We start from the raw sequence: 27637 nt of genomic DNA on the forward strand, positions 1-27637 counted from the left end.
GCCAAAATGGAAACTCTCAAACAGGCATATAAATGTCATTTTGGGATGATATAAATGCCATATTTTGGAAAGCCAAAACAAAGATGCCCAAATAGAGCAATTATTTAGATTGCTGATTACGTATCTGACGTGATTGCGAAAGGTCACTTGTCTGTGGCTGAAGCAAAGAGAGACCTGGGATGATCTCATCAGCACACTGAGGTCAGGTCTAGTTCATCTATGGAAGGAAGACTTCAAAAGAAACAACCTCTTGAAGTGAATTAATGAATTAGCTCTTTCCTCCGAGTCATTATAGCCCGGGGTCCTGCCAGGGCTCTGCCCTGTGCTGGGTGGGAGCTGCTGCACCAGAGTGACCAGCACTTTTGGGCAGGGGCATTGCAACCAGACCACATCCCAGCAGCTGGAGCACTTGCAAGCTCTCAGCCTGTATTGGAGCAAAAGGTGCAAGTGGATGTGATTTCTCCTATTTGATTTTCTCCTACGTATTCTTATTCAAAATGTTAGTTAACAGCCTGTAGTGACCTGGTAACAGGATCCTTTTTTCTTTTTTATGTTTATTAGAACCATAGAATCACAGAATCATAGAATCACTGTCTGGAACTACCTGAAGGGAAGTTCTGGCCAGGTGGGGGTTGGTCTCTTCTCCCAGGCACTCAGCAATAGGACAAGGGGGCACGATGGGCTCAAGCTCTGCCAGGGGAAATTGAAGTTGGAGATCAGAAAGAAATTCTTTGCAGAGAGAGTGCTCAGGGATTGGAATGGGCTGCCCAGAGAGGGGGTGGATTCCCCATCCCTGGAGGTTTTTCAGCTGAGCTTGGCCGTGGCACTGAGTGCCATGATCTGGTAAAGGGACTGGAGTTGGCCTAAGAGTTGGACTTGATGATCTCGGAGGTCTTTTCCAACCCAACCCATTCTATGATTCTATGATTCTATGATTCTGTCTTCTACCTCGTGGTGACTGGTTGGTGTGCACTGTTTAACTGCTGTGGTCATGCTGTGCTTGGAGGTGAGTTCCCTGAACATTCCTCCTGCAGCCATGTTAGTGATTAAACAGGAGAGTTTCGAGATACCAGCAGTGTCACTGCATGGCAGTTTGAATCAGAGGGACTATATTGTGGCTGTTCTTTGCATGTGCTTAGAGGAAAGAGAGCCTTGGGTTCCTTAGAGTAGTTAGGCTGGTTGCATCTCAGAAGGACACAGACAGGGCTCTTGCACAGGTCACAAATGCTGTTGATGTGACACAATTCTCACACATTGGCCAGTGGGTTGCTGCAGTGGAGCACAGAATGTCCCCAGGGAGGAGAAATGACTGGACTGAGTGGCTGCTCTGTGATGTCTCCCAATATCTGTGTGTACCTTTGTAGGTACAGAAAAATCAAAGATGAGCAATTCAGATCTATATAAGACCCTGTGAGACTGAAAGGCATTAAGAATAAACAAGGCTGCAGCTGCTGCAGATTGTTGGAGGACGAATCATTCCCTGGGAGTTCTTAGTTACTCCCTGGGGGTTTCTCATGAGAATTCCTCAGGTTTTCCACACCACACCGGAGATGTTCCTGAAAACATCTGGGATGAGTTCATATAAATAATGGACTTGTGAGATATGGATTTTAATCAATTAAGAGTTGTGACTTGATGGTATGAGGCTCAATTTAGCCAATAAAATGTAGCTTTAACCCTATATAAACTGTATGCTGTGTTGTGCTGGTTTAAAGGTAAACTGGCAGCAGAAATGAACACAACACAAAAGAGATTGTAAGTCAGAGTTACAATTTAATAACAATATTACAATAAATGCAATGACGCAAAGAGAAAAATTGGTTTTACCCCACAAAACCCCAGAAGTGTAACCCAGCACCCTGGGGGCACAAGCATAAAGGGGTTTGTTGGCCTGGCTGTTGCCAACCCTGGACTGCCCCCCCCCCCTTCCCCCTCCCAGAACCTTCCCAGCAAAGGAAAGGAAAAAAAAACCTGAAAAGAAATGCACTCTAAAGAAACTGAACTGAATAAAAAGAATAAATTATGTTTACTAACATTTACAAACCACACTGTATACACAATACATAGGATCCCACCCCCCAGGGGAGAGGGGAAGGGAGAAAAGGGGATTGATTAGCTGGAAAATAGGGAAGACACCAACCCAACCCAAAGAAACCCAATGAATCAAAACAAACACAATTAAAAACCTCAAGGAAGGGGAACAAGAATGAAACAATCTCACCCAGGACAGGAGAAACACCAGGGACCGGAGGGACCAGACTTTCACCACCTCCCTCCAGCTCCTCAGCCAAGGAAGGGAAGAAAAGAACCAAACCACTCCCCCTCTGCTACGTGGAAGACACGTGTGGAATACTTGTACCTTCCTTAGATACAATGGTTACTGAGGAAGCCATGGGTCAAACCATTACAACCCCACATGGTTCCTCCATGTCCAAAGTAAAAGTCCAAAGTGGAAAACCTGTTGGTGCAGCTGAGAGTTGCAGTCTGGTGGAGAGTGGTGGTTGCAGGTTGGTTGAAAGTGGTGGTCTCCTCCTGTCCAGGTTTTGGTCCTACTCTCAATCTGACGAGTGACCCACGAGGTCTTCTTACCCCAAGATATGTACCCCCAGGTCCAGTTGGGAGCACCCAGTCCCTCCCCCAGAGCAGGGAGTCACACAATGGGTGATCTGACTCTGGCAGTCAGGGGGGATTTTGGAATGGTTGCTGGCCCATGAGCAGAGCTGAGCCCTCAGGTGGGTGTGGAGGTGCCAAGGAGTCCCTGCAGGGGAGTTATCACAGCTCTTATCTCACAGATGTCTTTCCCACCCAGCTCACAACCTGAGGGGTCAGGTGTGCCCTGGGCAGCAAATGGTCCATTGTTCTTGGACCCAGGGATAACCTCCCACCCAGGGATAACCTGGTCCCACCTGCTGAACTGGGACATGTGTGTAATAAAAGGTCCTCACCATAAACCTCACAGGCTTGTCGGGTGAAGTCCTTTCTCTCTGCGTAATTGTGCTGGTTTAAAGGTGAACCAGCAGGGGAAATGAACTCACCACAAGAGAGATTATAAGTCAGAGCTAAAATTTAATAATAATATTACAATAACAACACTGACACACAAGGGAAATTGCTTTCAACTCACAAAACCCCAGCAGTATAACCCAGTGTCCTGGGGCACAAACCCAAGGGGGTTTGTTTGCCCTTGTGCTGAGACCCCTGTGGTTCCCCCAAGTCCAGAGCAAAAGGAAAAGAAAAACCTGTTGGTGCAGGCGAGGGCTGTGGTCTGGGCGAGAGCGGGGATCTCCTCCTGGCAAGGTCCTGCTACTGCTCTGGATCCGACGAGAGGTTCCCGAGGTCTTCTTACCCACCCCTTATGTACCCTCAGGGAACACCCAGTCCCTCCCCCTGGGCGGGGACTCACACAATGGGTGATTAACTCTGGGAGCCAGGGGGTGTTGAACTGTTGATGGCCCATTGGCAGCTCCGCCCCCCTCAGGCTGGGTGTGAAAGTGATAATGGCTCCCTGGGCAGCTGCTGCTAATGGCCCATTGACCTTGGGGAATGAATAGAGGGGGTAGAATACACAGCTTTGATCACCCCCATACAGGGTTAGCTGGTCCCTCCTGCTGAACTAGGACAGTAATTTATGGTTTACTTTATACCTTGAACCACACACTGTTTTCCATCCCCTAGCATCGGGTAGACAAGTAAAAACCTTTTTCTCTGCAGCCTTTTTGAGACCCTGCAGTCACTCTTCTGGTCTGTGTTCGGCCTGCTGAACCTCTACGTCACCAACGTGAAAGCCAGACACGAGTTCACAGAGTTTGTTGGGGCCACTATGTTTGGGACCTACAACGTCATCTCCCTTGTTGTGCTGCTCAACATGCTCATAGCCATGATGAACAACTCCTACCAGCTCATTGCTGTGAGTGATCTCCTTCTCTCTTTTTCTGCTTTTGTTTTTCTCTCTGTGCCTCATTTGTTTGACTTGTAGCAAGTGTGCACCTTCTGGGGTGCTGCTGCCCCCGGGTTTTTGCCAGCAGGTAGTCGAGGGTTCTGCTCCCTAGCCTGAATCATGCTTGTGGAGGAGGTTTTGCTCTGTTTATAAAGCAGCTGAGCTGGAAAAGGCTTATGGGCTGTGATCTGCCTCTGTCTCCTCCTGTGGAGCAACTTCACTGACCACCTTGTCATTAGTAGCTGCTTTAGTATGTGGCAGAGAGAGAATATGAAGGCAAACCTTCCCACTGCTTCCTCAGGTTTGGTTTGAACTCGAGAGGTGGGTGTTAGATTACATTTTTTTTATCCTTTTACTATTTTCTCATGTGAAACGGTGTGTGACAGGAGCCCAGTCCTGCAATTTCTTTTTCCACAGTCTTCCCACTTGAAATTAGAACATGTCCATCTCTAACACCAGCCAGTGTCCTGTCAGCTGACTCTGTAAACCCCTATTCCGAGATTTCTGGGGAATCTCAGTGAAAGATGGAGCTGAGCTGAGGCACCTCAGGGCTGCCAGTTGGCTATAGAGCCAGTTTCAAACTTCACTTTCATTTGAATGTTCAAGACTGGTTCCTCTACTGTAATCTCATTCTGTGTGCTCAAAAGTCAATCTGTACCTTGATGATTAAATTTGCCAGCAGATGGAAAGCTAAAGCAGCGTGGCTTTGCATTTTAAGGCTCCTCAAGTCAGAAGCAGCATGGAAGGAAGTGAAATCTTGTGTGAACAGCATTTCAGGTGAACCCCTGGGTGCCACTTTCCAGTTCTGCCCCTGCCATGCCAGGTTTGGACGTAGTGAGGTGATGAGCTGATACATGGTCTGTGAACAGAAACAGGAGTTGGGAAAGTTGGTTTTGTCCTCAGCTGGTCACTCAGAAGCACAGGCAGAGTAGAGACTTCCTCCTCTGCTTCAGGTGACTCTTGGATTTACTCTAGAAAATAGATAATAAACCAGAGAAAAAACAGAAGCAGCACCAACTCTCCTGCTATTTCAGTTCCCAAATTCCTGGACAAGTCTCTGGGGAAATGTGTGGGTGAGCTTCTTTCCTGGCTAATGCACACAGAGGGGAGTATTGAGTTGTTTGCTTGAACAGTGTCCACAACTGTTGTTGATTATCTGCTGGTTCAAGTGGCTGCTAAACTCACTTAATCAAATTAGTTCAGTTAGAACAGACCCATCAAATTGGGGATACTTTTGGACATCTGATCTTTATCATGTTAAAAAGTATGAGAAAAACTGGACCTTCCAGACGAGCAGAAAAGCAGTTCATAAAAAAAGGCATCTGCTGCTTTATCAGTCTGTTTCAGTGGTGCTTTCTCTTTGTTCAGTGCTACTCCTCACATTCCAGGGAGTCTGCAATGAGGGACAGAAAACTGAGTCTCTCCTTGGCCATTTTCTGCCATTCCACTTCCTTTATTGTCATCAAATGGGCTTGTCACTAAGACAAATCCCAAACCTAAGACTGGCATAAGAATAGCAGTACTTGCTATTCACTGAGGACACAAACCACTCATCCTTCTCTTCCCTGAATAATTCCAGTGATGCGATGACACGTTACAAACATCCCCACATGAATTAGAGACCCATCATAACAACTGAAGTGATGAGTGCTGAGAGGGCTGTTGTGTTCATCATCATCATCATCATCAAAACCTTGTTTAGATTAGAGGCTGAGCTGTAAGAAATAAATCAGAAAACCTGTCTAGGTTGAGTCTGGAAGCTGTAACATTGTTGAGTTAAAAGGAAATACAGAGCTGCAGAGATAAGAGCAGCCAATTAGATCTGTTAAAAGTCACCCAAAATATCCTGCTTAACTTTGGGGAGGAGTTACCAGTTGTAACTAAGTGTATAAACCTGGAAACACGAAAGTCTCGTTGAACATGCCTTTGGTGGAGTTACCCCCATGTCCCCAGAGCTGAATAAAAGGAAGAATTTTGTTCTAGTCTATTGGATTTGATTGTTTCTTAACTCAAAGTCTCCCATCCAAGTACTAACTGGGCCTGACCCTGCTTAGTTTCTGAGAGCTGATGTCAGGGTGGCATTTAACTGCTGTTGTATTCATGCTTTGGAATATGAAGCAGCTGGGAACAGTGACTTCCTCCATCAGAAAGTCTGCACGTGAGAGACCTGGGGATGGAGGACTGAACTCCCCAGAGTCACAATGCACAGCTCAGGGTGCAGCACCAGCCCTGCTGGGGAGGATGGAAGTGATGAAAGCTCTACAGGATACTTCTTCCTCACTGCAGTTGTGCCTGAGGGCAGTGACATTTCTTGGGAAGGCAAGTGGTGGTCACTTCCCAATTCTTCTCATGTAGTTTGGGTTTTGGAGCTCATTTCTGCATGCATTCACTCAGGGACAGATTTTCCTCCTGTGTCTCCTAAGGGCAAACATCAATTAATCACTTTGCTGAAGAAAACAAGTAGTTAATAAATGTTGTGCTTTACAAATGCGTGTAGTTTTTTAACCTCCTTGTGATGATGTTCACCCCTTTCTAAATCACAGTAAGGCAGTTCAATGCCTCCCTGCCATCCGATCCCGTCAGATCTCAGAAGCTCAGCAGGGTCAGCCCCGGATTAGTACTTGGATGGGAGACCTCCTGGGAAATGCCGGGGTGTTATGGGTTCACCCAGGTGGGCCTAGATTTGGGCTCTGAAATGTGGACTAGGCCTAAGCTGTCAGCTGACTTGAGCTGGGCTGAGCCAACAGCTGACCTCTTCTAGCCAGTAAGTTTGTATTCCATACCACATTATGGCATCATCTCCAGGGCAGTAGGAACCAGTGTGGGAGTGGTTAAGGCAGTCACTTCTCAGCCCTCCTCTTGGGAGGACACACGATGCTGTCCCAGGGGGGATGGAGAGGACCAGGCCCACCACTGGCTCACAGGGTATCTCAGGAAAGTAAAATGTGTTGTTCTGGGTCTCTCCTTTCTGCTTGGGTTTGTCTCCCTGGGGAATAAGCTTCTTCTTAAGTAATGTGTAGTTAGGACAGTAGAATTTGTGTGTTCGTTAAGAAGTTGAGGTGGGGAACTTGTTGTTGTAGACTTGTGTGAGTGAATATTTGTACTCTCTTCTAATTGTCTCTTTCTTTCTGTAAAAATATATGTAGATTTAGTATAAATGCAGTTTGAAGTGGTTTTTTTTTCTTTCCTTTCTCTTTTCCTCTCTTTCCCTGGTGTTAGGAGGGAGGCTTTTCTCTCTGTGCTTGGGGGGGTTGGCAGTTGCTTATCTCAAACCAAGACACGGGGGCTGGAGGTTCTAGTCCTGAGGACTTCACTGGCACCGTCCAAGCTCGCTTGGCTGTGGCAGATGAACCTCAGGACTGAAACGGTGGGGTCAGTTCTGAGCACGCTGAGCCTCACCTAAAAAAAAAAAAAAAAAAAAAAAGATCCACTGCGCAGGCTGGAAGGGCCCACCCACATGGGGAGAGAGCCCTGCCCAAATCTTCGTTCGTGACACCGAGCCACAAAAAAAAAAAAAAAAAAAAAATCCCAGCAGACTGGGCATTCCTCCCTCCTGGTATTTATATTACATGGAGTGACAGCATTCCAGGGAGGGAGGAGGGGAAGAAGCCCTTGGGGGTCAGGTAGGGCTCTTCTTGTCCAGAGCATCAGTAGGAAATCTGGTGCCAGAGCAGTAAAACAATCCAGACGTCGGGGATGAGCTGAGAGTGCCACTCTGCTTGCTGATTCCCTGCAGTGGGCTGGGGAGGACACCTTCATTAATTCTGCTTGCTAATGATCCAGTGGCACTGCTGCAATGCAAACAGGCTCTCTCCCCTCCTTTCTTCCAGGGACAAACACACTAATGCATTTGTAGCAGTTACTCCTCAGGTTTGAATTGCTCCATTGGCTCATGAATTTCTGCTTGTGAGGTTTGAAAAGGGAGAATCTAAGTTGGTTTTCCTGGGCCCTTCGTTGTGTCTCCCCAGTCTGGGGATTTGGGCTTGGTACTTCATTAGGCACTGCAAGCACACAGCATGAAACCACAGGTATTTGTGGAAGACAGAGCAAGGCAAGCAAAGAGTAAAACCTCTGCACACCTGTGCTGGTTTGAAGGTGAACCAGCAGGGGAAATGAACTCACCACGAGAGAGATTATAAGTCAGATCTAAAATTTAATAATAATATTACAATAACAACACTGACACACAAGGGAAATTGCTTTCAACTCACAAAACCCCAGCAGTATAACCCAGTGTCCTGGGGCACAAACCCAAGGGTGTTTGTTTGCCCTTGTGCTGAGACCCCTGTGGTTCCCCCAAGTCCAGAGCAAAAGGAAATGAAAAACCTGTTGGTGCAGGTGAGGGCTGTGGTCTGGGCGAGAGCGGGGATCTCCTGCTGTCAAGGTCCTGCTGCTCCTCTGGATCCGACGAGAGGTTCCTGAGGTCTTCTTACCCACCACTTCTGTACCCTCAGGGAGCTCTCAGTCCCTCCCCCTGGGCAGGGACTCACACAATGGGTGATTAACTCTGGGAGCCAGGGGGTGTTGAACTGTTGATGGCCCATTGGCAGCTCCGCCCCCTCAGGCTGGGTGTGAAGGTGATAATGGCTCCCTGGGCAGCTGCTGCTAATGGCCCATTGTCCTTGGGGAATGAATAGAGGGGGTAGAATACACAGCTTTGATCACCCCCACACAGGGTTAGCTGGTCCCTCCTGCTCAACTAGGACAACACCTTTGAGTGATTCTTGACTCAGAGGTGGAAGAATTTTTCTGCCATAATTTTGTTGGGTTTTCTTCAGAAGCTATTTCAGCCTTCAATAAATACATATTTCTAGAGGTACCCTGAAGCAGTCTCAATATTGATTATTTTCATGCAGCCCATTTTTCTCTTTGACCAAACCATTGTCAAGAGCTGGTTATGGCAGACACCATCTTTCATCTTCAAAATCCAAATGCACCCCAAAATTTCCATACACTTTGCACTGTTTCAATATGGGAAGATCTAAATGTATTACACAAGCAGCACAGAATGCAGTGGGATGTTATTCACTGCCAGGTCCCTCATCTCAGTTCCTTCCCAGACGTGACAGAAATACCATCTCCTGATAAGGAGGACCATGTCATGACAAGAGGACAATGGAAGGATGTGAGAGTAGCCAGGTGGCTCCACCATTTGTAAGTGGCAGAAAGTAACTGAGTGGGTGATGAGGACACTTTTTGTGATGGGCTGTTTCTCCTCAGGATGCCACTTGGCTTCATTTTAGCTCAGTTGGTTAAAACTTGGTTGTAACAATGCCAAGGTCATGGGTTCAAACCCCTCTGTGGGCCACTGACTTAAGAGTTGGACTCGATGATCCTTGTGGGTCCTTCCAACTCAGAACAGCCTGTGATTCTGTGATATAACTTTTCCAAGACAATGCCATAGTGGGTGTTACTGGGGATATTTTGGCTGTCCTGGTGCCCTCAGGTGCAGGCACATGTTGCATGGAACTACCAATCTACGTGTATTTTCTGCAAGTATGCTCCTTATGGATCCATCCATGGGATTTTGGGAAGTCATGGAAGAATTAATCACTGGAACTGTACCAACAGTTCTGACTCTGCAGCCACAGGAGCAATATCGATGGAGGAACAGCAGCCAAGAACATGAGCAGGAGGAAACCTCAGGGCTGGGAGCTGGTGACAGAGCTCCAGTGAGCTGGAGGGATAAGAGGTGCCCAGCAGCACTGGGCATCCCACTGACACATTAGGGAGAGATGCAAGCACTTGGAGCTTTCAGATGTTTTAGGAAAGTACAATGGTGCTTAATACCCACCAGAGTCTGAGAAAAATTACCTCCAACTCCTGTGTGTGAAGGTGTTACAGCCTCCAGTGTGTGATCCAGTGTGCACATGTGGTGGTGAAATAATGCCTTTGCTCTTGCTGCAAGGATTGTTACCAAATTATTCTGTGTATTGTGTTGTGTATCCTCCTCTTAGTTTGTGTGTCTGTTATTTCAGACAGCTGTTACTGCAGAACACAGCAGGCTTTTTAAAAAACCAAATTTTAACTGTATCTCTGCAGTAGTGTATGACCAAACTGGGACTTGGTTGGCAGTTGTCTTGGTTTGAGATAAGCAACTGCCAACCCCCCCAAGCACAGAGAGAAAAGCCTCCCTCCTAACACCAGGGAAAGGGAGGAAAAGAGAGGGGAAAGAAAAAAAAACACTTCAAACTGCATTTATACTAAAACTACATATATTTTTCACAGAAAGGAAGAGACAATTAGAAGAGAGTACAAATATTCACTCACACAAGTCTGCAACAACAAGTTCCCCACCTCAACTTCTTAACGAACACACAAATTCTACTGTCCTAACTACACATTACTTAAGAAAAGACTTATTCCCCAGGGAGACAAACCCAAGCAGAAAGGAGAGACCCAGAACAACACATTTTACTTTCCTGAGATACCCTGTGAGCCAGTGGTGGGCCTGGTCCTCTCCATCCCCCCTGGGACAGCATCGTGAGTCCTCCCAAGAGGAGGCTGAGAAGCGACTGCCTTAACCACTCCCACACTGGTTCCTACTGCCCTGGAGATGATGCCATAGTGTGGTATGGAATACAAACTTACTGGCTAGAAGAGGTCAGCTGTTGGCTCAGCCCAGCTCAAGTCAGCTGACAGCTTCAGCCTAGTCCAGACTTCAGAGCCCAAATCTAGGCCCACCTGGGTGAGCCCATAACAGCAGTATTTGGGTTGGAGCAATCAGAACATTGGACACCAAACTCAGGGTGCAGATTTAACTGGTGGAATGGAATAGAGTGGATTAGCACATGTACAGAAGGACAAGTGTGAAAATGGGGAATTATTTGCATAGCCAAACAAAAGCTGTACAATAAACAGAAATGGTGTGTGCAGTTAAAACTGAGACCTTGCTGTAAGTGTAGGGACGTTGGACATGGAATTTTCTCCATTTTTGCAGAGTAAAGAGCTTAAAAATTAAGACACAGAGGAATATCAAGAGTTTTCGGCTTCCTCTTAATGTTGTTTCTAAGATAACTTTGGATTTCCCCTATGTAATAGTTTCCAACTTTTCTTCATCTACAAAGCACACAAATTCCTCTCGTTTCCTGCGCCGGGTGAGCTCCCTCAGCACCGTGGCTGTAACTGCCACCAGTTTCATTCCCAACACCAGCAGAAATTCTCTCCCTCACTGTGATTTATGCCCCTTAGGACTGTCAAAAAAATATTGTGCCTCTTCTGCTTGCACAACCTGCCCAGTTACTACTTGATGGTTTTGCTAAGGAGGAGTTTATGAATCAATAAATGAGATACAAAGCTGGTCAGGCCCTGCATGTGGCAGGTGTTGGGGGGAGGGGTTGTCCCCCTGTAGAGGTAAGGCCAGGGTCAGGAAGTGTTCATCTTCCCAGCCCCACTTCAGAACCATTAATTTGAATTTCTTAGAAATTGAGGTGTTGATCTCTAACTCTGTCCTACAGCAGGAAATGAAATTATGCTCATGTTATATTGCCAATACAATTAATATCTCTTGAAGCAGCAAAAAAAATTAGGTTCTAGAATCACAGAATCATAGAATGGATTGGGTTGGAAAAGCCCTCTGAGATCATCAAGTCCAACCCTTGGTCCAACTCCAGTCCCTTTACCAGATCATGGCACTCAGTGCCACGACCAAGCTCAGCTGAAAAACCTCCAAGGATGGTGAATCCACCCCCTCTCTGGGCAGCCCACTCCAATCCCTGAGCACTCTCTCTGCAAAGAATTTCTTTCTGCTCTCCAACTTCAATCTCCCCTGGCAGAGCTTGAGCCCATCGTGCCCCCTTGTCCTATTGCTGAGTGCCTGGGAGAAGAGACCAACCCCCACCTGGCCAGAACTTCCCTTCAGGCAGTTCCAGACAGTGCTGAGGTCACCTCTGAGCCTCCTCTTCTCCAGGCTGAACACCCCCAGCTCCCTCAGCCTCTCCCCACAGGGCTTGTGCTCCAGTCCCTTCACCAGCCTCATTGCTCTTCTCAGTTGGGTTGGAAGAGACCTCTGAGATCACCAAGTCCAACTCTTGACCCAAACCCTACTGTGATCACCAGCCCAGGGCACTCTGTGCCCTGGGCTGGTGATCACAGTGGGGTTGGATCAAGACATGTTGGATTCTCTGTCCCTGGAGGTGTTTCAGAGGACACTCAGTGCCACATCCAGTCCCTTCTCCAGCCTCGTTGCTCTTCCCAGTTGGGTTGGAAGAGACCTCTGAGATCACCAAGTCCAACTGTTGACCCAACCCTACTGTGATCACCAGCCCAGGGCACTCTGTGCCCTGGGCTGGTGATCACAGTGGGGTTGGATCAAGACATGTTGGATTCTCTGTCCCTGGAGGTGTTTCAGAGGACACTCAGTGCCACATCCAGTCCCTTCTCCAGCCTCGTTGCTCTTCTCTGGCCCCGCTCCAGCCCCTCAATCTCTTTCCTGACCTGAGGGGCCCAGAACTGAACACAACACTCCAGGTGTGGCCTTCCCAAGGCAGAGTCCAGGGGAAGGGTCACTGCCCTAGAAAGAGGATTAAATGGCTGTTCATTGGTTTGCCAACTGTGAAAAATCCCTCTTTGGCTCTCAGAGCCTTCTGCTGACCAACACATCCATCTGCTGGTCACTGCCCATGTGCAGGTAACACACTTAAACCTTTCCTTCATTCTGTAATTGCCCAGATCTCTATTACTCTGCTGCTAAATCTCATCTGTGTCATCCACAGTAATTAGTTGAAATGGGAAATTCTCCTGCACTTACTCAGTGTCTCTGGTGACATTTGGACAGGAACGAGGGGGAATGACCTTAAACTGAAGGAGGGGAGATTGGGATTACATATTAGGAAGAAACACATCCCTGTGAGGGTGGGCAGGCCCTGGCACAGGTTGGGCAGAGCAGCTGTGGCTGCCCCATCCCTGGGAGTGTCCATGCCACGTTGGACAGGGCTTGGAGCAACCTGGGCTGGTGGGAGGTGTCCCTGCCCATGACAGGGGGTGGGATGAGATGGTCTTTAAGGTCCCTTCCAAGCCAAACAATTCCCTGATTCCATGATTTCTGTTACATTTCCCCATGGAGTACCATCCATATGAAGAAATGCCAGACAGATGGTGGTAGTTTGGGCTTTCTTTCTGTTCTTTGCTGGGTGTCTTGGGGTGCTTTATGAATCTGGAGTAATGAAATCTGGGTTTGGTGGGAGGTGGAAAATTGTTATATCTAACTTGTATAAGTGTGTGTTATATTGTAGTTTTCTTTTCATTTTCTCTTTTCTGTATAAATAGATATATAATTAGGTAAGTTTTAAACCTGTTTTGAGTTTCCAGTTTTTTTCCTTTCTCCCTTTTCTCGGTGGGTGGGGAGGGAGGCTTTGACTCTGTGTTGGGCAGTTGGCATTTTTCCAGCTCAACCCAAGGCACCCCTGCTTTCCAGTCCCCACTTGGGAAGCTGTGGCACACCTTTAGAGCAGTGGGATTGATTCCCAAAGCTGGTGCTTGTGATTGGATGGGGTGGGGGGGACTCCCAGCATGTTTTTACTGGGAAGTGAAGGGCGATGGGTTGCAGCAGTGGAGTGTTGGGATGCCACCATCCAGCCTGTGTGTGACATCAGCCCTGGAGCCTTGCTCCAGACTGCCAGGCAGCTTAATTGCTTTTTGTTAGCAAGCTGAAGTATTCATTTGAAGGTGTAGAACTGTTTGTCTTTTTGCTGGCTTTGCCCTAATTACATATAACCCATGGACTTGAATCAAGTTTTTAATATTCATCTGGTGTTTGCAGAGCCTCTAAATTGAGGCACTCAGTGTGCTCTGGCTTCACATGCTGCATCTTCCTTCTGTTATTAGACCAAACAAAGCTGATTTTCCATCCTAGGGCCCAGTTCTGCAACTCCTGCTCATACAAGTGTTGTCAGCAGGAGCAGAAGGTGGATCCTTTCTGTTGGTTTGAAACCCCAGGTGTGACCCCACAAACCACCATGGCCAAACCACTCTGGGGCTTATTCAGAGCAGAGCCATTATATTAAACTAAAACCAAGATGAGCTTGCAATCTGTAGATGCCCTCTGGCTGATGAAAGATATTACAGGGAATTTTCTGGCATTTGGAGGGGTTTTTGGTGTGGTTAACACATCAGTGCTCTGCCTGACAGGTCAATAAGTCTCTGTCCATTACGTGCAAAGCAGAGCAGCAAAGTTGGCTCTTGCTACATGATAGAAGTTGAAGTATCCAGATGGAACCACATAGGTTGCAGCCCCTTGCATTATCCCATCTTTTATTTAGGCCTGACAAACTCAATTAGCATTAACTTGTGCTTCTGCATCAAAGGGACTCTCGATAGAAAGGCAGAAGAAAAAAGAAAAAGTGAAAGATGAGGGAAGAGTGTTACTGAGGGAAAAGTAGTGAGAGAATAAAAGGGATTTATCCAGGAAGGACTTTCCCCTGATATGGAGCAATGGGAACAGCTATATTATTAACAATTCTCTGAAAAAAGACTTTTTAAATGCCAGTGCTTCACAGATTTCCTTCTCAACATGCTGCAGTGTAGCAAGTAAATCCATGCTGGTGATACAGGGAAACAGGATATGCACAACCCCATCCAATTAAATGGGAGTTTTCCAATAATCTGGATATTTGGGCCCCTCCCCTGTGTTTCTGTTTGCTGGTCCCATCCCCTGCAGCCCTTCAGCTTTTCCTGGGGAGGAAACAGGGGCTTTTCTCCTGAGACAGCTCTGCCAGCACAGCTCAAGGTCCTCTTAGAGACTTGAGTGATCTCATACATTTATAATCCATCCCTTTCTTTTGGCTCAAGGATGTATTTAAATGAACAGGACACAGGAATTTTTGACTTTTGGAACAATTTTTCAGTTTTTGGCAGCTCAGCTCAGGCACTGCATTTAAGTGACTGTGCAAGTAGGCTGAATCCCAGAGGTGCTGGGCACCTGCTTCTCCCTCTGGTGCTGTGACCTTTACAGGCTCAGTAAACTCATAATCCAGCTCCACTCCTTCACCGAGGAAAGGCAGTTTATGGCCAGTCATAAAAGAGCAAAACACTAAAGCATTTGCTGCCTGAATACATGTGCAGAGTTATGTGCAATCATCTCCTGCAGGGAGTGGGACTTGACCAGCCCCAGCCTTGGCTCCCGGTTGATTTTGGCATCTCCAAAGCTCCCTGCCAAACCCACGGGCTCTTTCAGCCCAGTTTCACTGCACTTGGCTCTGGTTTTCACCAAGACAACATGACTCACATGTTGGCTTTAGGCTTTCCCTTTGGGTTTGAGCAAATGTGGTGGAGTGTCCTTTGCCTTTGAAATACATCTACAGCTCCTCAGCTGAGGAGGCAAAGTTAAACCAAGTGGAGTGGATGGTGGTAACTTTTGTAATGCTCCTCCCTTCTAGGACAGGTTTGTGCCAGGGTATCACACTGGCTCTTGATAAAGCTGTGCCCAGCAGAGAGAGCTTATTCATCTAGTGGAGATGCAGCTGTGCCAAGATTCCCATCCTCCAGCATGATGTGGTTTGGTACATGTCGTGGACTGAAGTGATTGAGCAACCCCAAAGCCTGAAGGCTGAGAATTGAGCTTGATTCCAACCTTTATTTAGGACCACTGACTGAGCAGAGAGGAACAGGAACTTTCTTAAGCCCAGTGCAATATGTACATGATAACTTTTTCAATGATGAGTTTATACTCATAGAATTGTTTGAGTTGAAAAGGACCTTTAAAGATCACCTGGAACTGAGCCAAGACCAGTCAGTGCCCTGCACTAGGATGTCCCAGGCAAAAACGACCAGAGCAGAAGTGCTGGTGATGCCACCCAGCCACCACCAGCACAGCCCAGTGACAGCTCCATCCTGCTCATAGTGTGTCCTCACACACCAGGGAGAGTCCTTCAGGGAGAGGAAAGGGAGCTCTGACAAGGACAGGGAAGCACCTCATTCTCCTCTATATCTGGGTCCCACCAGTCTGGCTGTAAATTTCAAGACATTTTTGCTTCCTTGGAAGTCAAATCCCACACTGGGTGGCAGAAAAAAAAAATCAAAGATAATATTCTGGAAATAGTCCAAGTGGAAATTAGGATAAGGCTTTTTTCAGGGTACTGGGTCATCAGCACTCGAGCCCTTTGGGTTATCCATGCCTTCTCAGCCCACCATTTCTCTAGGGACATGTGGGAATTATTTGATTTTGACCTGGCTGGAGGTAGTTAACATTGTCAGCACAGATGCCCCTTATCTCTTTGACCTTCAGCATGAAAAGAGGCTCTTATCAGAGAGAGAGAGAGAGAATGGATGGCAGGAAGAACAAAGCCTTGGCCATATCTTTCTCAGTGTTTCTTCCTCCTGAGGCTTTTTAGAGAGCTATTTGCCTGCCTGACCTTCCTACTGCTTCAATTTATTGGACTATTAAAATAAAATCTGAACTTAACTGGAATATGACTACAGAAACAAAAAGGTGTCAGTTCACATCATTTAACTGCACTAAAAGCATCACAACCCCCAGTTCTCTGTGTTTTCTCCAATATTCCCTGGCCTTTTCATTAGCTGTCATTGTTTCCATCCAAGATACTGGTGGGAGATGAAATGTGACTGAGATATTGAGATAGATATATAAAGATAGATAGATAAAGATAGATAGATAAAGATAGATAGATAGATAGATAGATAGATAGATAGATAGATAGATATAGATAGATAGATAGATAGATATGTATGTGTGTTTATAAGTATAAAACCTAAATACATTGTGGAATGCAGTGCACTGCTATAGCACAAACTTCAATTATGGTATATTCTGCACATGGAAGATAGAAAAAACAGAGATGCTAAAACATGCATTTTCCAAGTCCAAACAAACTCATTGCCCAGGGCTGGGGGAATCAGTCAAATCCCTGGCAGTGTGGAGGCCTGTTCTGGGAAGGGATGACGAGTACCATGGCTTGGACAGGGGCACTCTGGGCTGGGTCAAGAGCTGGCTGATGGCCCAGAGAGTGCTGGGCAATGGGGCTGTGTCCAGGGTGGCAACAGTGGTGTCCCCCAGGGGTCAGTGTTGGGTCCAGTCCTGTTTAACATTTTTATCAATGATTTAGATGAGGGGATTGAGTCTATCATCAGCAAATTTGCAGATGACACCAAGTTGGGAGGGAGTGTCGATCTGCTGGAGGGCAGGAGGGCTCTGCAGAGGGACCTGGACAGGCTGGAGGGCAGGAGGGCTCTGCAGAGGGACCTGCACAGGCTGGAGGGATGGGTTGATTCCAATGGGATGAGGTTCACCAAGGCCAAGTGCAGGTCCTGCCCTTTGGCCACACCAACCCCCTGCAGCAGCACAGGGTGGGCACAGAGTGGCTGGAGAGGGACAGGGGCAAAGGGACCTGGGGGTTGGATTGACAGGAGGCTGAAGATGAGCCAGCAGAGTGTGCCCAGGTGGGCAAGAAGGCCAATGGCATCCTGGCCTGGCTCAGCAATGGGGTGGCAGCAGGCCCAGGGCAGTGACCCTTCCCCTGGACTCAGCACTGGGGAGGCCACACCTGGAGTGTTGTGTTCAGTTCTGGGCCCCTCAGGTCAGGAAAGAGATTGAGGGGCTGGAGCGGGGCCAGAGAAGAGCAACGAGGCTGGAGAAGGGACTGGAGCACAAGCCCTGTGGGGAGAGGCTGAGGGAGCTGGGGGTGTTCAGGCTGGAGAAGAGGAGGCTCAGAGGTGACCTCAGCACTGTCTGGAACTGCCTGACAGGAGGTTGTACCCAGATGGGGGTTGGTCTCTTCTCCCAGGCAACCAGCAGGAGAACAAGAGGGCACAGCTTGAGCTCTGCCAGGGGAGGTTTAGGTTGGATATCAGAAGAAATTCTTTGCAGAGAGAGTGGTCAGGCATTGGAATGGGCTGCCCAGAGAGGGGGTGGATTCTCCATCTCTGGAGGTTTTTAAGATGGGACTGGACATGGCATTTAGTGATCTGGCAGTCACAGTGGGGTTGGATCAAGGGTTGGACTTGATGATCTCAGAGGTCTCTTCCAACCCAACTGATTCTATGATTCCTCTGACAGGTCTGCTGTGCTGTCCCTCAGGAGGGAATGCCCCTGCTCTATTTAGAAGCCACTGGTGGTTTTCCTTTCAGTTGCAGCCAGAGACCATAATTGCCATTTCCATAATTTCTGGGCCTCTTTGGCCATGCTCCAAAGATGGAGTCCTTTATCCATCTTATAATAAAATGCAGTTTCTGTGCTGTATAACTTGTTGACAATCCCAAGTGCCAAGTTAAGGAAACTTTTCCTCACTTCCTTCATTACTGCATTTTCTTTCATAGGCTCTGCCATGAGTGGGATCTTCCCCAGCTTTCAAGTTTTTAAGGCTCACAGTCCCAGTGATGGCTTATCTGCCATGTAAAAATTCAGATTTGTGTTTTCTTCTCTCTTGTGCTCTGTTTGCTTTCCTCACGTTTGCTTTGCCTCCTGCCAGACAAGGATAGCTCTTGTCTGAATTCAGGTCTTTACCTCTATTCTGGTCTAAGAATTCACTTTATCCCAGTGCCAGTATTTATTTATGAGCATTTCTTCAGGACCTGCTTATGCTTCATGGACATCTTTTTTGTGCTGGAGCCCAAAGCTCCTGCATCGCTCTTGGAGCTCCTGCCCAGGGAGCTGCTCTCCCTGTTGGTCCATGGGGTGCCCAAGCTGTGTTTGCCCCCACATACCAGCCCTCCTTGGCTTTTGCTGTGCCAGTTTGCCTCTGCCATGGGCTTCTTGTCCCCAGAGCATTGCCACAGCTCCTCTGCAGAGCCTGGCATGGGGCCACTGCAGCTGCCCTTGTGGCTGCTGCTCAGGGCTTTGCTTTGTCCACTGCAGCCTGTGATTTTGTGCTCTTTGCTGCTTTCATGTCTTCCCTGTCCCTGTCATTCACTGACTGTTCTAATTGCTTTTTCTATGGCTAAATTGTCCTCCTTCAGTATTTTTTCTTGTATTATTTTTGAGATTGATCCTATTAAGTTCTTACCATTCAGTATGTCATCTCCAGCTTTGAAGGCAAAGTCAGTTGTTCCCAGCTACAGCTAAATTACCTCTGCATTAATTGCCTTTGTAGCTCCCTGATTTTCTCATAGATTTTTTTCTTTCTATGACGTATTTGGCTTTGAGAATTGTTAAGCATCATTTGTGTCAAACAGCCTGCTTGGATTTTTGCTGCTTGCTCCTCTGAGCTTCTCACCAAACTCCCAAGCTCTGCTGATGTTATTATCAGTTTGTCCAACACATATTGCAAAATTAACATCTTTGAAGCTGCACAAGAGTTATCTGTGTCTGGTTCTGTAAAGATTACCTTTCTGCTGACCCTCTTTCTGCAATGCTTTCTGTTTAAGACACACAAGAGCATCTTTCTCATGCCAGCCTGCTTGCCAGCCAGCACTGATACATTTTCTGTGCTGCTTCCTGCTCTGGGTTTAGCAAAGAACAATCAAGAGGCATGTGAGAGAGACATTTATTAAATAGACTCTAATGACGTCTCTTATGCTTTACAGCACAGCTAATTGCACAGCAGAAAAAGCACCTTTGAAGTTCCTGTGCCTCTCAGGCATCAGCCTCCCTTACTTAGGAGCTTGCAAGGTGAATGTTACATCTCCCTCCTTCCAAGAGGAAAGGACTGCAGCTGGGGTACATCCTAATCTTATGGGGCAGGAGCAGACAATAGTCCTGCTGCAGAAATCCCAGCTGGACAGCTCCCCCTCCCTCCTTAGAAGGCACTCAGCCACAGCCAGCCAGCCTGGTCCTGAGGGCACTGTCACAGCCATCTCTGCCTGCTGCTGACAGGCCTGATTGCCAGCTTAGCCCACTGGCTGGTGTGTCAGAAAACACAGGAAAGGCACATGCTGCCCTTTTGGTGCCAGATAGAACAGCACTAGAGATCTTTATGTATTATTCCTTCCCAGTGGGCAGAAGCCCTTGCACGTAGCTGAAGGAACTGGTGAACTTGTGATTGTTTTACACTGGGAAAGTTTGAGGACCTGAGCATGCCATGCTGTTACCATCAGCTCAGCATCAGGTTTCAGAGAATCTTGGACTCACAGAATGGATTGGGTTGGGAGAGACCTTAAAGCCCACCCAGTGCCACCCTCTGCCATGGACAGGGACACCTCCCACCAGCCCAGGCTGCTCCAAGCCCTGTCCAGCCTGGCCTTGGACACTCCCAGGGATGGGGCAGCCACAGCTGCTCTGGGCACCTGTGCCAGGGCCTGCCCACCCTCACAGGGAAGAATTTCCTCCTAATATCCAATCTAACCCTGCCCTTTTGAGCTGAGGCTCTGCAACAGCCTGAGCCAGAGAAGAGCACAGAGAAGCAGAGGTCAGGGAGCTGCCAGAAGCCATTTCAGCCTGATAGTCCACAGTTAAGCTAAATTGAGGGCTATCCCAGTGCTTCCAGGGATGCCAACTCAAGGGTCAGGATATTGGGTTCCCATGACCTGATTTACAAGAGGCTTCCCACAGAGCAGCCCTCTGCTTCAGCCTCTGTGTGCTGAGTGTGCTGGTTTAAAAGGAAACCAGCAGGAGAAACAAACCCCACACAAGAGAGATTATAACTCAGAGTTACAAATTAATAACAATATTACAATAAATGCAATGGCACAAAGAGAAATTGGGTTTAACCCCCAACCCCAGCAGTGTAACCCACCCCCTGGGGCACAAACACAGGGGGGTTTGGTGGCCCCTGTGCTGAGCCCCACGTGGTTCCCCCAAGTCCAAAGGAAAAGGAAGGGACAAACCTGTTGGTGCAGATGATGGCACAGTCTGGTGGAGAGTGGGGGGCTCCTCCTGGCCAGGGTCTGCTCTTCCTCTGGATCCAATGAGTGGTCCCAGAGGTGCCCAAAGGCCAAGATTGTCTCCCCTCAGGTTTGGGTGGGAGCCCCCAGTGCCTCCCCCAGGGCAGGGAGTTCCACACTGGGGGATCTGACTCTGGCAGTCAGGGGGGATTTTGGAATGGTTGCTGGCCCCTGAGCAGAGCTGAGCCCTCAGGTGGGTGTGGAGGTGCCAAGGAGTCCCTGCAGGGCAGTTCTCCCAGCTCCTCTGCCAGGCTTCTTTCCCAGCCAGCTCCCAGCCTGAGGGCTCAGCTGTGCCCTGGGCAGCTGCTGCCAATGGGCCATTGGGAACAGTTGCTGGGCAATGGCCCAGAGGGTTTGGAATGCCCAGCTTTGGTCACACCCACACAGGGATAAACTGGTCCTGTCTTGCTGAATTGGGACACTGAGGAAAAGGTCACAGTGATTTCCTCCACCAGCTTCCCAGCCATGAGGGAACTGAAATACTGAAGTCATGAGGAGGTTGAGGGCCCCAGAAGCTGTGGCAGGGAAGAAGCACCTCCCACAGACACCACGTTCCACTGCTGGATCTCAGGACCCGCTGGGGAGCTGTTACTTTGCAAAGGTGATCCAAACTTTATCACCCAACAAGGAGAGGGAGATGAAAATGTTTATAGAAAACATCTCACCAACTGTAAACAAAACATTCAATACATGGAGATAAAGATGGAGATCAATGCTTGAATTATCCTGGATAATTAGTGTAGCAGGTAATCATTTAATATCTGGCACATCTGTGAACACATCACTTTGACTGAATTAGAAAATACTTGCAGCTGCGACAGTAAGATGGTTTCAGTGATCCCAGGGGGAAATCTTTGTGGGAGATTAATTCTCACTTCAAATGGCAGAGAGGATTATGTGGCCAGGATGACACATTCACATTGTGATAGGAAGTCAGACCATTTTTTTCTCACAGCAAAGCCAAGTGCTGGTTTCTTTGAGTTCATATATTCTCTGAGCATGAGGCCTTGGCCCTCTTCAGTAGAGTGTTTGACAGCTGAAATGCTTCACAGTGCTTGAAAGAAAATGATGACAAGAACAAGGGCAAGAGCACCAGAGGAGAGGACAGTGAAATCCAGACTTGGGTTGAAATTCCTAAAGCAACAATCACTCTGGCAAAGCTACTGGATGTGTGTCTTTATTATAAATGTTAACAAAATGTTGTCCTCTAAGAACACTATGAGACAGCACAGGTCTGTGAGATCCTGTCCTCACAGCTCAGGTTCAGGTAGCTCCAAAACTGAGCACCTTGCCCAGGGTTGTTGGGGAGACACCCCAAAGCTGGAGCATATCTGGTGGGGCCACATTCCCAGCAGTGCAAGGACTGGCTGGAACTCAGGAGTGTGGGAAATATCCCTGTGTTTAATTTGGAAAGACAGCAATAACCTGTGAAACAAAGGAAGTGTAAGGGAAAGGAAAGTTCATTGGCAGTGCCTGCTGGGGGTTTCAGGCCACAGGGGGCTGGAGGCACCCTCCCATTTAAAATTTGTGGGTTTTGTAGTTTGCTTTGGTTACATAAACCAATACATAAGCATTAAATCCTATTTCTGCCTTAAAAGGTTGTTTCTCCACCTTAACCACTAAGGGAGGGGATGTTACCCTCTTCTTGATTGGTTGGGATGGACCCTCCTGTACATGATGATGGGCCTGTACACAATGATGGGCCCTCTGTAAATGCTGACAGACCCCCTGTACATGATGACAGACCCCTGTACCTGATTATGGACCCCCTGGACATGATGACAGACCCCCCTGGACATGATTGACAGACCCCCTTGTACATGATGATGGACCCCCTTTTTACATGATGACAGACCCCCTGGACATGATGCTGGACCCCCTGTAGATGATTGACAGACCCCCTGGACATGTCCAGGGGCCACCCTGTACACAAAGGCTACCACATGGTGGGGAAGGTCTTTGTTTTAGTTACATCTCTGCCTTAGTCCTTTTCCCTATTCCTGACTTCAGGAATTCCCTATTGCCAGGTCCAGATGGGACCAGACCCCTTACAAATCCACAATACATTTATATTCTAATTTTTTTAAAGAGAAACCCCTCCTTTGGTGAATAAAAGCCTGTCCTTTACTCAACTGATTTGCTTGTAATAAGCCCAGGTTGTTTTATTTCTCATAATGAGTGCTTCAGGTTTGAATTAGGCACGGGATGGATGTGGAATCACAGTCCTCTTGGTGCTCAGCAGAGAGGAGAGTTTGCAGAACTGCAGTTTTGTGTGCAGATCTTACTGCTTATGGCACTAAAGAAAATGGTGGTTTCCTGGCACACAAAAACGTCCTCAGGAAAACTGGAGTGTTTCTTTGCTATATATTTCCGACACAAAACTGCTGCCAGGAGCTCTCCTCTGATTTGCTCAAGTGTGCAAAACATCAAGGTGAATAATGGAGGAGGCTGAGTTTGTGAACTCTGAGGAATTCACAGCAGCAGAACAAAGAAGGAAAGAAAAGATACGTAGAGCTTCGTACAGGAGATCTGGTCTGTCTTTTGTAGAGCACTTCCTGAGGGAGGCAGCACGAGGAGAAATACAGGTGGGGTTGAAGGCAGTATCCACCAACCTGACTACAGACAGATCCACAGGGGTTTGTTCAGACCAACCCCAGAACTTCCCCAAGGAGAAACTCTGCTAAGTTTCAAAACACTCAGCCCCCAGTAAAGTCCATGTAGTCATAGAATCACAGAATGCTTTGGGATGAAAGGGATCTCAGAGGTCATCTTGTTCTAACCTGCCATGGGCAGGGACACTTTCCACTACATTAGGTTGCTCCAAGCCCCATCCAACCTGGCCTTGAACACTCCAGGGATGAAGTGTCCCCTTCAGCTATTTTGAAATGAAAAAAAAAAATAAAAAAAGAAAACACACAGTTCAGAAAAGCTTTCCCCCCCTTTTCTTCCTTCTTTTCCCAGAAGCACAATTGCAATCCCCAAGGTAGAGGTTTGCCTGACTCTTCAAACAGCATCCAACATCCCCTACCAAACTACATCTTCCCCAGGACATTCCCTTTTAGAAAGAGCTGAAGGAAATTGCTGCCAAATCACCACACCTGATCCCACCCCACGACTGACACTGATGGACCTCTGTAGAAGGGAAGAGTGGACTTATGACCTTCTCCAAACTACCTCCTCCCTTCTGAATCCTCAATAGGATATTCACACCTACTTCTGTATTGACAAAGAAAAGATATGTCTCTGTCCATCCTCACAGTCTTTGCATTCTCCTTTAGCTTTGCCTTGCCCTGAACTCTTCAGCTCCCCCAGACAGTGCTGTTAGTGCTGCCAGGTGTTTGGAGCTCCTGCTTACTCTGCTCAGGGCTGTGTAACTCAACGCTGGTCTCATGCAGCTGTTCCCCACAAAATGCTTGGGTGTCTGAACCAGCAACAAACCTCTTGTGTGCAGCGTTTCAACATGGAGTCACCACTGAGATTTTCCTGTTAGGGAGCAGGGGAGGTTTAGGTTGGATATGAAGAAATTTTTTTTCACCAAAATAGTTGCCCAGCCCTGGTGGAGTCCACAGCCCTGGAGGTGTGTACTCTGCGTTGGTGAGGCCACACCTTGAGTACTGTGTTCAGTTCTGGGCTCCTCAGTTCAGAAAGGATATTGAGGGGCTGGAGCGGGGCCAGAGAAGAGCAACGAGGCTGGAGAAGGGACTGGATGTGGCACTGAGTGTCCTCTGAAACACCTCCAGGGACAGAGAATCCACCATGTCTTGATCCAATCCCACTGTGGTCACCAGCCCTTGGGGTGGAGTGCCAGAGTGATCACAGTAGGGTTGGATCAAGGGTTGGACTTGATGATTTCAGAGGTATCTTCCAACCCAACTGCGAAGAGAAGAGCAACGAGGCTGGAGAAGGGACTGGAGCACAAGTGCTGTGGGGAGAGGCTGAGGGAGCTGGGGGTGTTCAGCCTGGAGAAGAGGAGGCTCAGAGGTGACCTCAGCACTGCCTGGAACTGCCTAAAGGGAAGTTGTGGCCAGGTGGGGGTTGGTCTCTTCTCCCAGGCACTCAGCAATAGGACAAGGGGGCACGATGGGCTCAAGCTCTGCCAGGGGAAATTGAAGTTGGAGAGCAGAAAAAAATTCTTTGCAGAGAGAGTGCTCAGGGATTGGAATGGGCTGCCCAGAGAGGGGGTGGATTCCCCATCCCTGGAGGTTTTTCAGCTGAGCTTGGCCGTGGCACTGAGTGCCATGATCTGGTAAAGGGACTGGAGTTGGCCCAAGGGTTGGACTCGATGATCTTGGAGGTCTTTTCCAACCCAATCCATTCTATGATTCTATGTGTGGATGTGGCACCTGAGGACGTGAGTTAATGGTGGGTTTGGCAGTGCTGAGGGAATGGCTGAACTTGGTGATTCTGGAGAGCTTTTCCATCCTTAATGATTCTGTGACCCTCTTGCCAAGCAGAGCACAGAAAGTCCCTTCTCTAAGAGAGATTTACTCTCCAACCTCCCAGGTGCCCCTGGGCTCACCTGTGATGCTGGTTATTCCTGTCCTGAAGATGTCTCAGCTCAAGTTGCCCAGACCAGGAAATGTTCAGGTAGAAAGATGGGCATGAGGGAGGTTTTAGGGCTGAGCAGGGAGCAGCCAGCCCTGGTTCTGGAAGAGGCTGGGACACTGCCTTGAACTCTGAGCAGTTCTTAAGCAGAGTTGTGGGCTGGTTGTCCCTATCCCAGACTCTGGGCAGCAGCTGCATGGCCCAGCTTATCCTGCTTTCCCCAAGCTCTGCAGACCTGGCTCAGCCTCCAGGGAGAGACAAATAAAGGAAACATGAACAGGAGTTGGTTTTTCTCCACATGAGTAAAAAGGTGTCACGAAGCCTGAACTCCACAGACACAGTTCTCAGTTCAGCCTTTTAGGGGCTTTTCAGGGGTTTCAAGCCCTATGGTTAAATAAATCACTTGACTGCATCTCATTTTATGAGGTTTTACTCTTTTTGGTGTTTTATTTCTCAGTCCTCCTCGTCATGAGTTACAGTGGGAGAGAGAAGGGGAGAGGAGCAGAAGAAGGAGAAAGAGACTCAACTGTGTTTACATTAACAATATTTAAACCATTCTTGTGCAAGAATATTCAAGTTTCAGGAGGGACTGTATTCAGAACTATTTTTTCACACAGTTACACACAATCTAAAACCTCCACACACCATGCAAACTATCTATCATCACAAAGCTATAGCTAATTATTAAGTAATACATATTTCCAAAAAATTGCTAGATCTGAACAGTATTAATGCAACTTATTTTAACTTTATAGAAGAGCTCTATTAATGTTACTCCATGGAGTTTCTGCAGACTTCATTTCTTGCTTCTGCACCAGCCATATTTTATTAAACTCCCTGTCCTACCCTTTGCTGCCTTCAAAGCTGCAGCCCAGCATCTCTCACTCAATAAGCTGCTTGTTTCCTTGTTGAAATCTCCTTGGAAAACTAAAATCCTGTTCTCCCACCTTGTGCTGTTCCTTAGCCTGAATCATCATGACTTTGCTTTAATTTCATGTCAAATATTGTTCACATAAATGTTACGACCATCAGCTTAGCCCTGTCCTCTGCAGTGGTAACAGCACATAAATGCCCCATTTCAGTTCAGGATCCTGTTCAGCACTGCTTGGCTTGGAGGCTTCAAGTTATTTTCCTGTCTTTTTTTTTTTCTGATGGCAGTATTTTTGCAGCACAGCAATTTTTGAACTGTAAAGCCAGCACAGAACAGTGTGAGATCCACTTGGAATTGATGCAGCACCTCCCTGAGTTCTGCCTGTGGGGAGCTGTCCCTGCCCTGGGGTTGGGAATATGCAGTTTGTTACTGGGCAGAACAGGACTAGATTGCAGGTAGCTGGATTTCATAGAATCATAGAATGGATTGGGTTGGAAGAGACCTCTGAGATCAAGTCCAACCCTTGGTCCAACTCCAGTCCCTTTACCAGATCATGGCACTCAGTGTCACGGCCAAGCTCAGCTGAAAAACCTCCAGGGATGGGGAATCCACCCCCTCTCTGGGCAGCCCATTCCAATCCCTGAGCACTCTCTCTGCAAAGAATTTTTTTCTGCTCTCCAACTTCAATTTCCCCTGGCAGAGCTTGAGCCCATCGTGCCCCCTTGTCCTATTGCTGAGTGCCTGGGAGAAGAGACCAACCCCCACCTGGCCAGAACTTCCCTTCAGGCAGTTCCAGACAGTGCTGAGGTCACCTCTGAGCCTCCTCTTCTCCAGCCTGAACACCCCCAGCTCCCTCAGCCTCTCCCCACAGCACTTGTGCTCCAGTCCCTTCTCCAGCCTCGTTGCTCTTCTCACTTGGGTTGGAAGAGACCTCTGAGATCATCAAATCCAACCCTTGATCCAACCCCACTGTGATCACCAGCCCAGGGCACAGAGTGGGGCACAGAGTGGGGCACAGAGTGGGGCACAGAGTGCCCTGGGCTGGTGATCACAGTGGGGTTGGATCAAGACATGTTGGATTCTCTGTCCCTGGAGGTGTTTCAGAGGACACTCAGTGCCACATCCAGTCCCTTCTCCAGCCTCGTTGCTCTTCTCTGGCCCCGCTCCAGCCCCTCAATCTCTTTCCTGACCTGAGGGGCCCAGAACTGAACACAACACTCCAGGTGTGGCCTCCCCAGTGCTGAGTCCAGGGGAAGGGTCACTGCCCTGGGCCTGCTGCCACCCCATTGCTGAGCCAGGCCACGATGCCATTGGCCTTCTTGCCCACCTGGGCACACTCTGCTGGCTCATCTTCAGCCTCCTGTCAATCCAACCCCCAGGTCCCTTTCCCCCTGGCTGCTCTCCAGCCACTCTGTGCCCACCCTGTGCTGCTGCAGGGGGTTGGTGAGGCCAAAGGGCAGGACCTGCTCTTGGCCTTGGTGAACCTCATCCCATTGGAATCAGCCCATCCC

At 48.1% G+C, this 27637-nt stretch overlaps 1 protein-coding gene across 1 annotated transcript in view; it reads left to right on the forward strand.

Moving 5' to 3' along the window:
- The window catches only part of TRPC5 (transient receptor potential cation channel subfamily C member 5), a 143631-nt gene that overhangs the window by 105838 nt on the left and 10156 nt on the right, over window positions 1-27637 (forward strand). The window contains exon 7 of the mRNA XM_071569614.1: window positions 3712-3907. Within this exon, the coding sequence (XP_071425715.1) occupies window positions 3712-3907 (196 nt within the window). The remainder of the gene's footprint in view (window positions 1-3711; window positions 3908-27637) is intronic.

Source organism: Pithys albifrons, chromosome 14 (genome assembly GCF_047495875.1).
Source record: "Pithys albifrons albifrons isolate INPA30051 chromosome 14, PitAlb_v1, whole genome shotgun sequence".
Taxonomy (NCBI): Eukaryota; Metazoa; Chordata; class Aves; order Passeriformes; family Thamnophilidae; genus Pithys; species Pithys albifrons.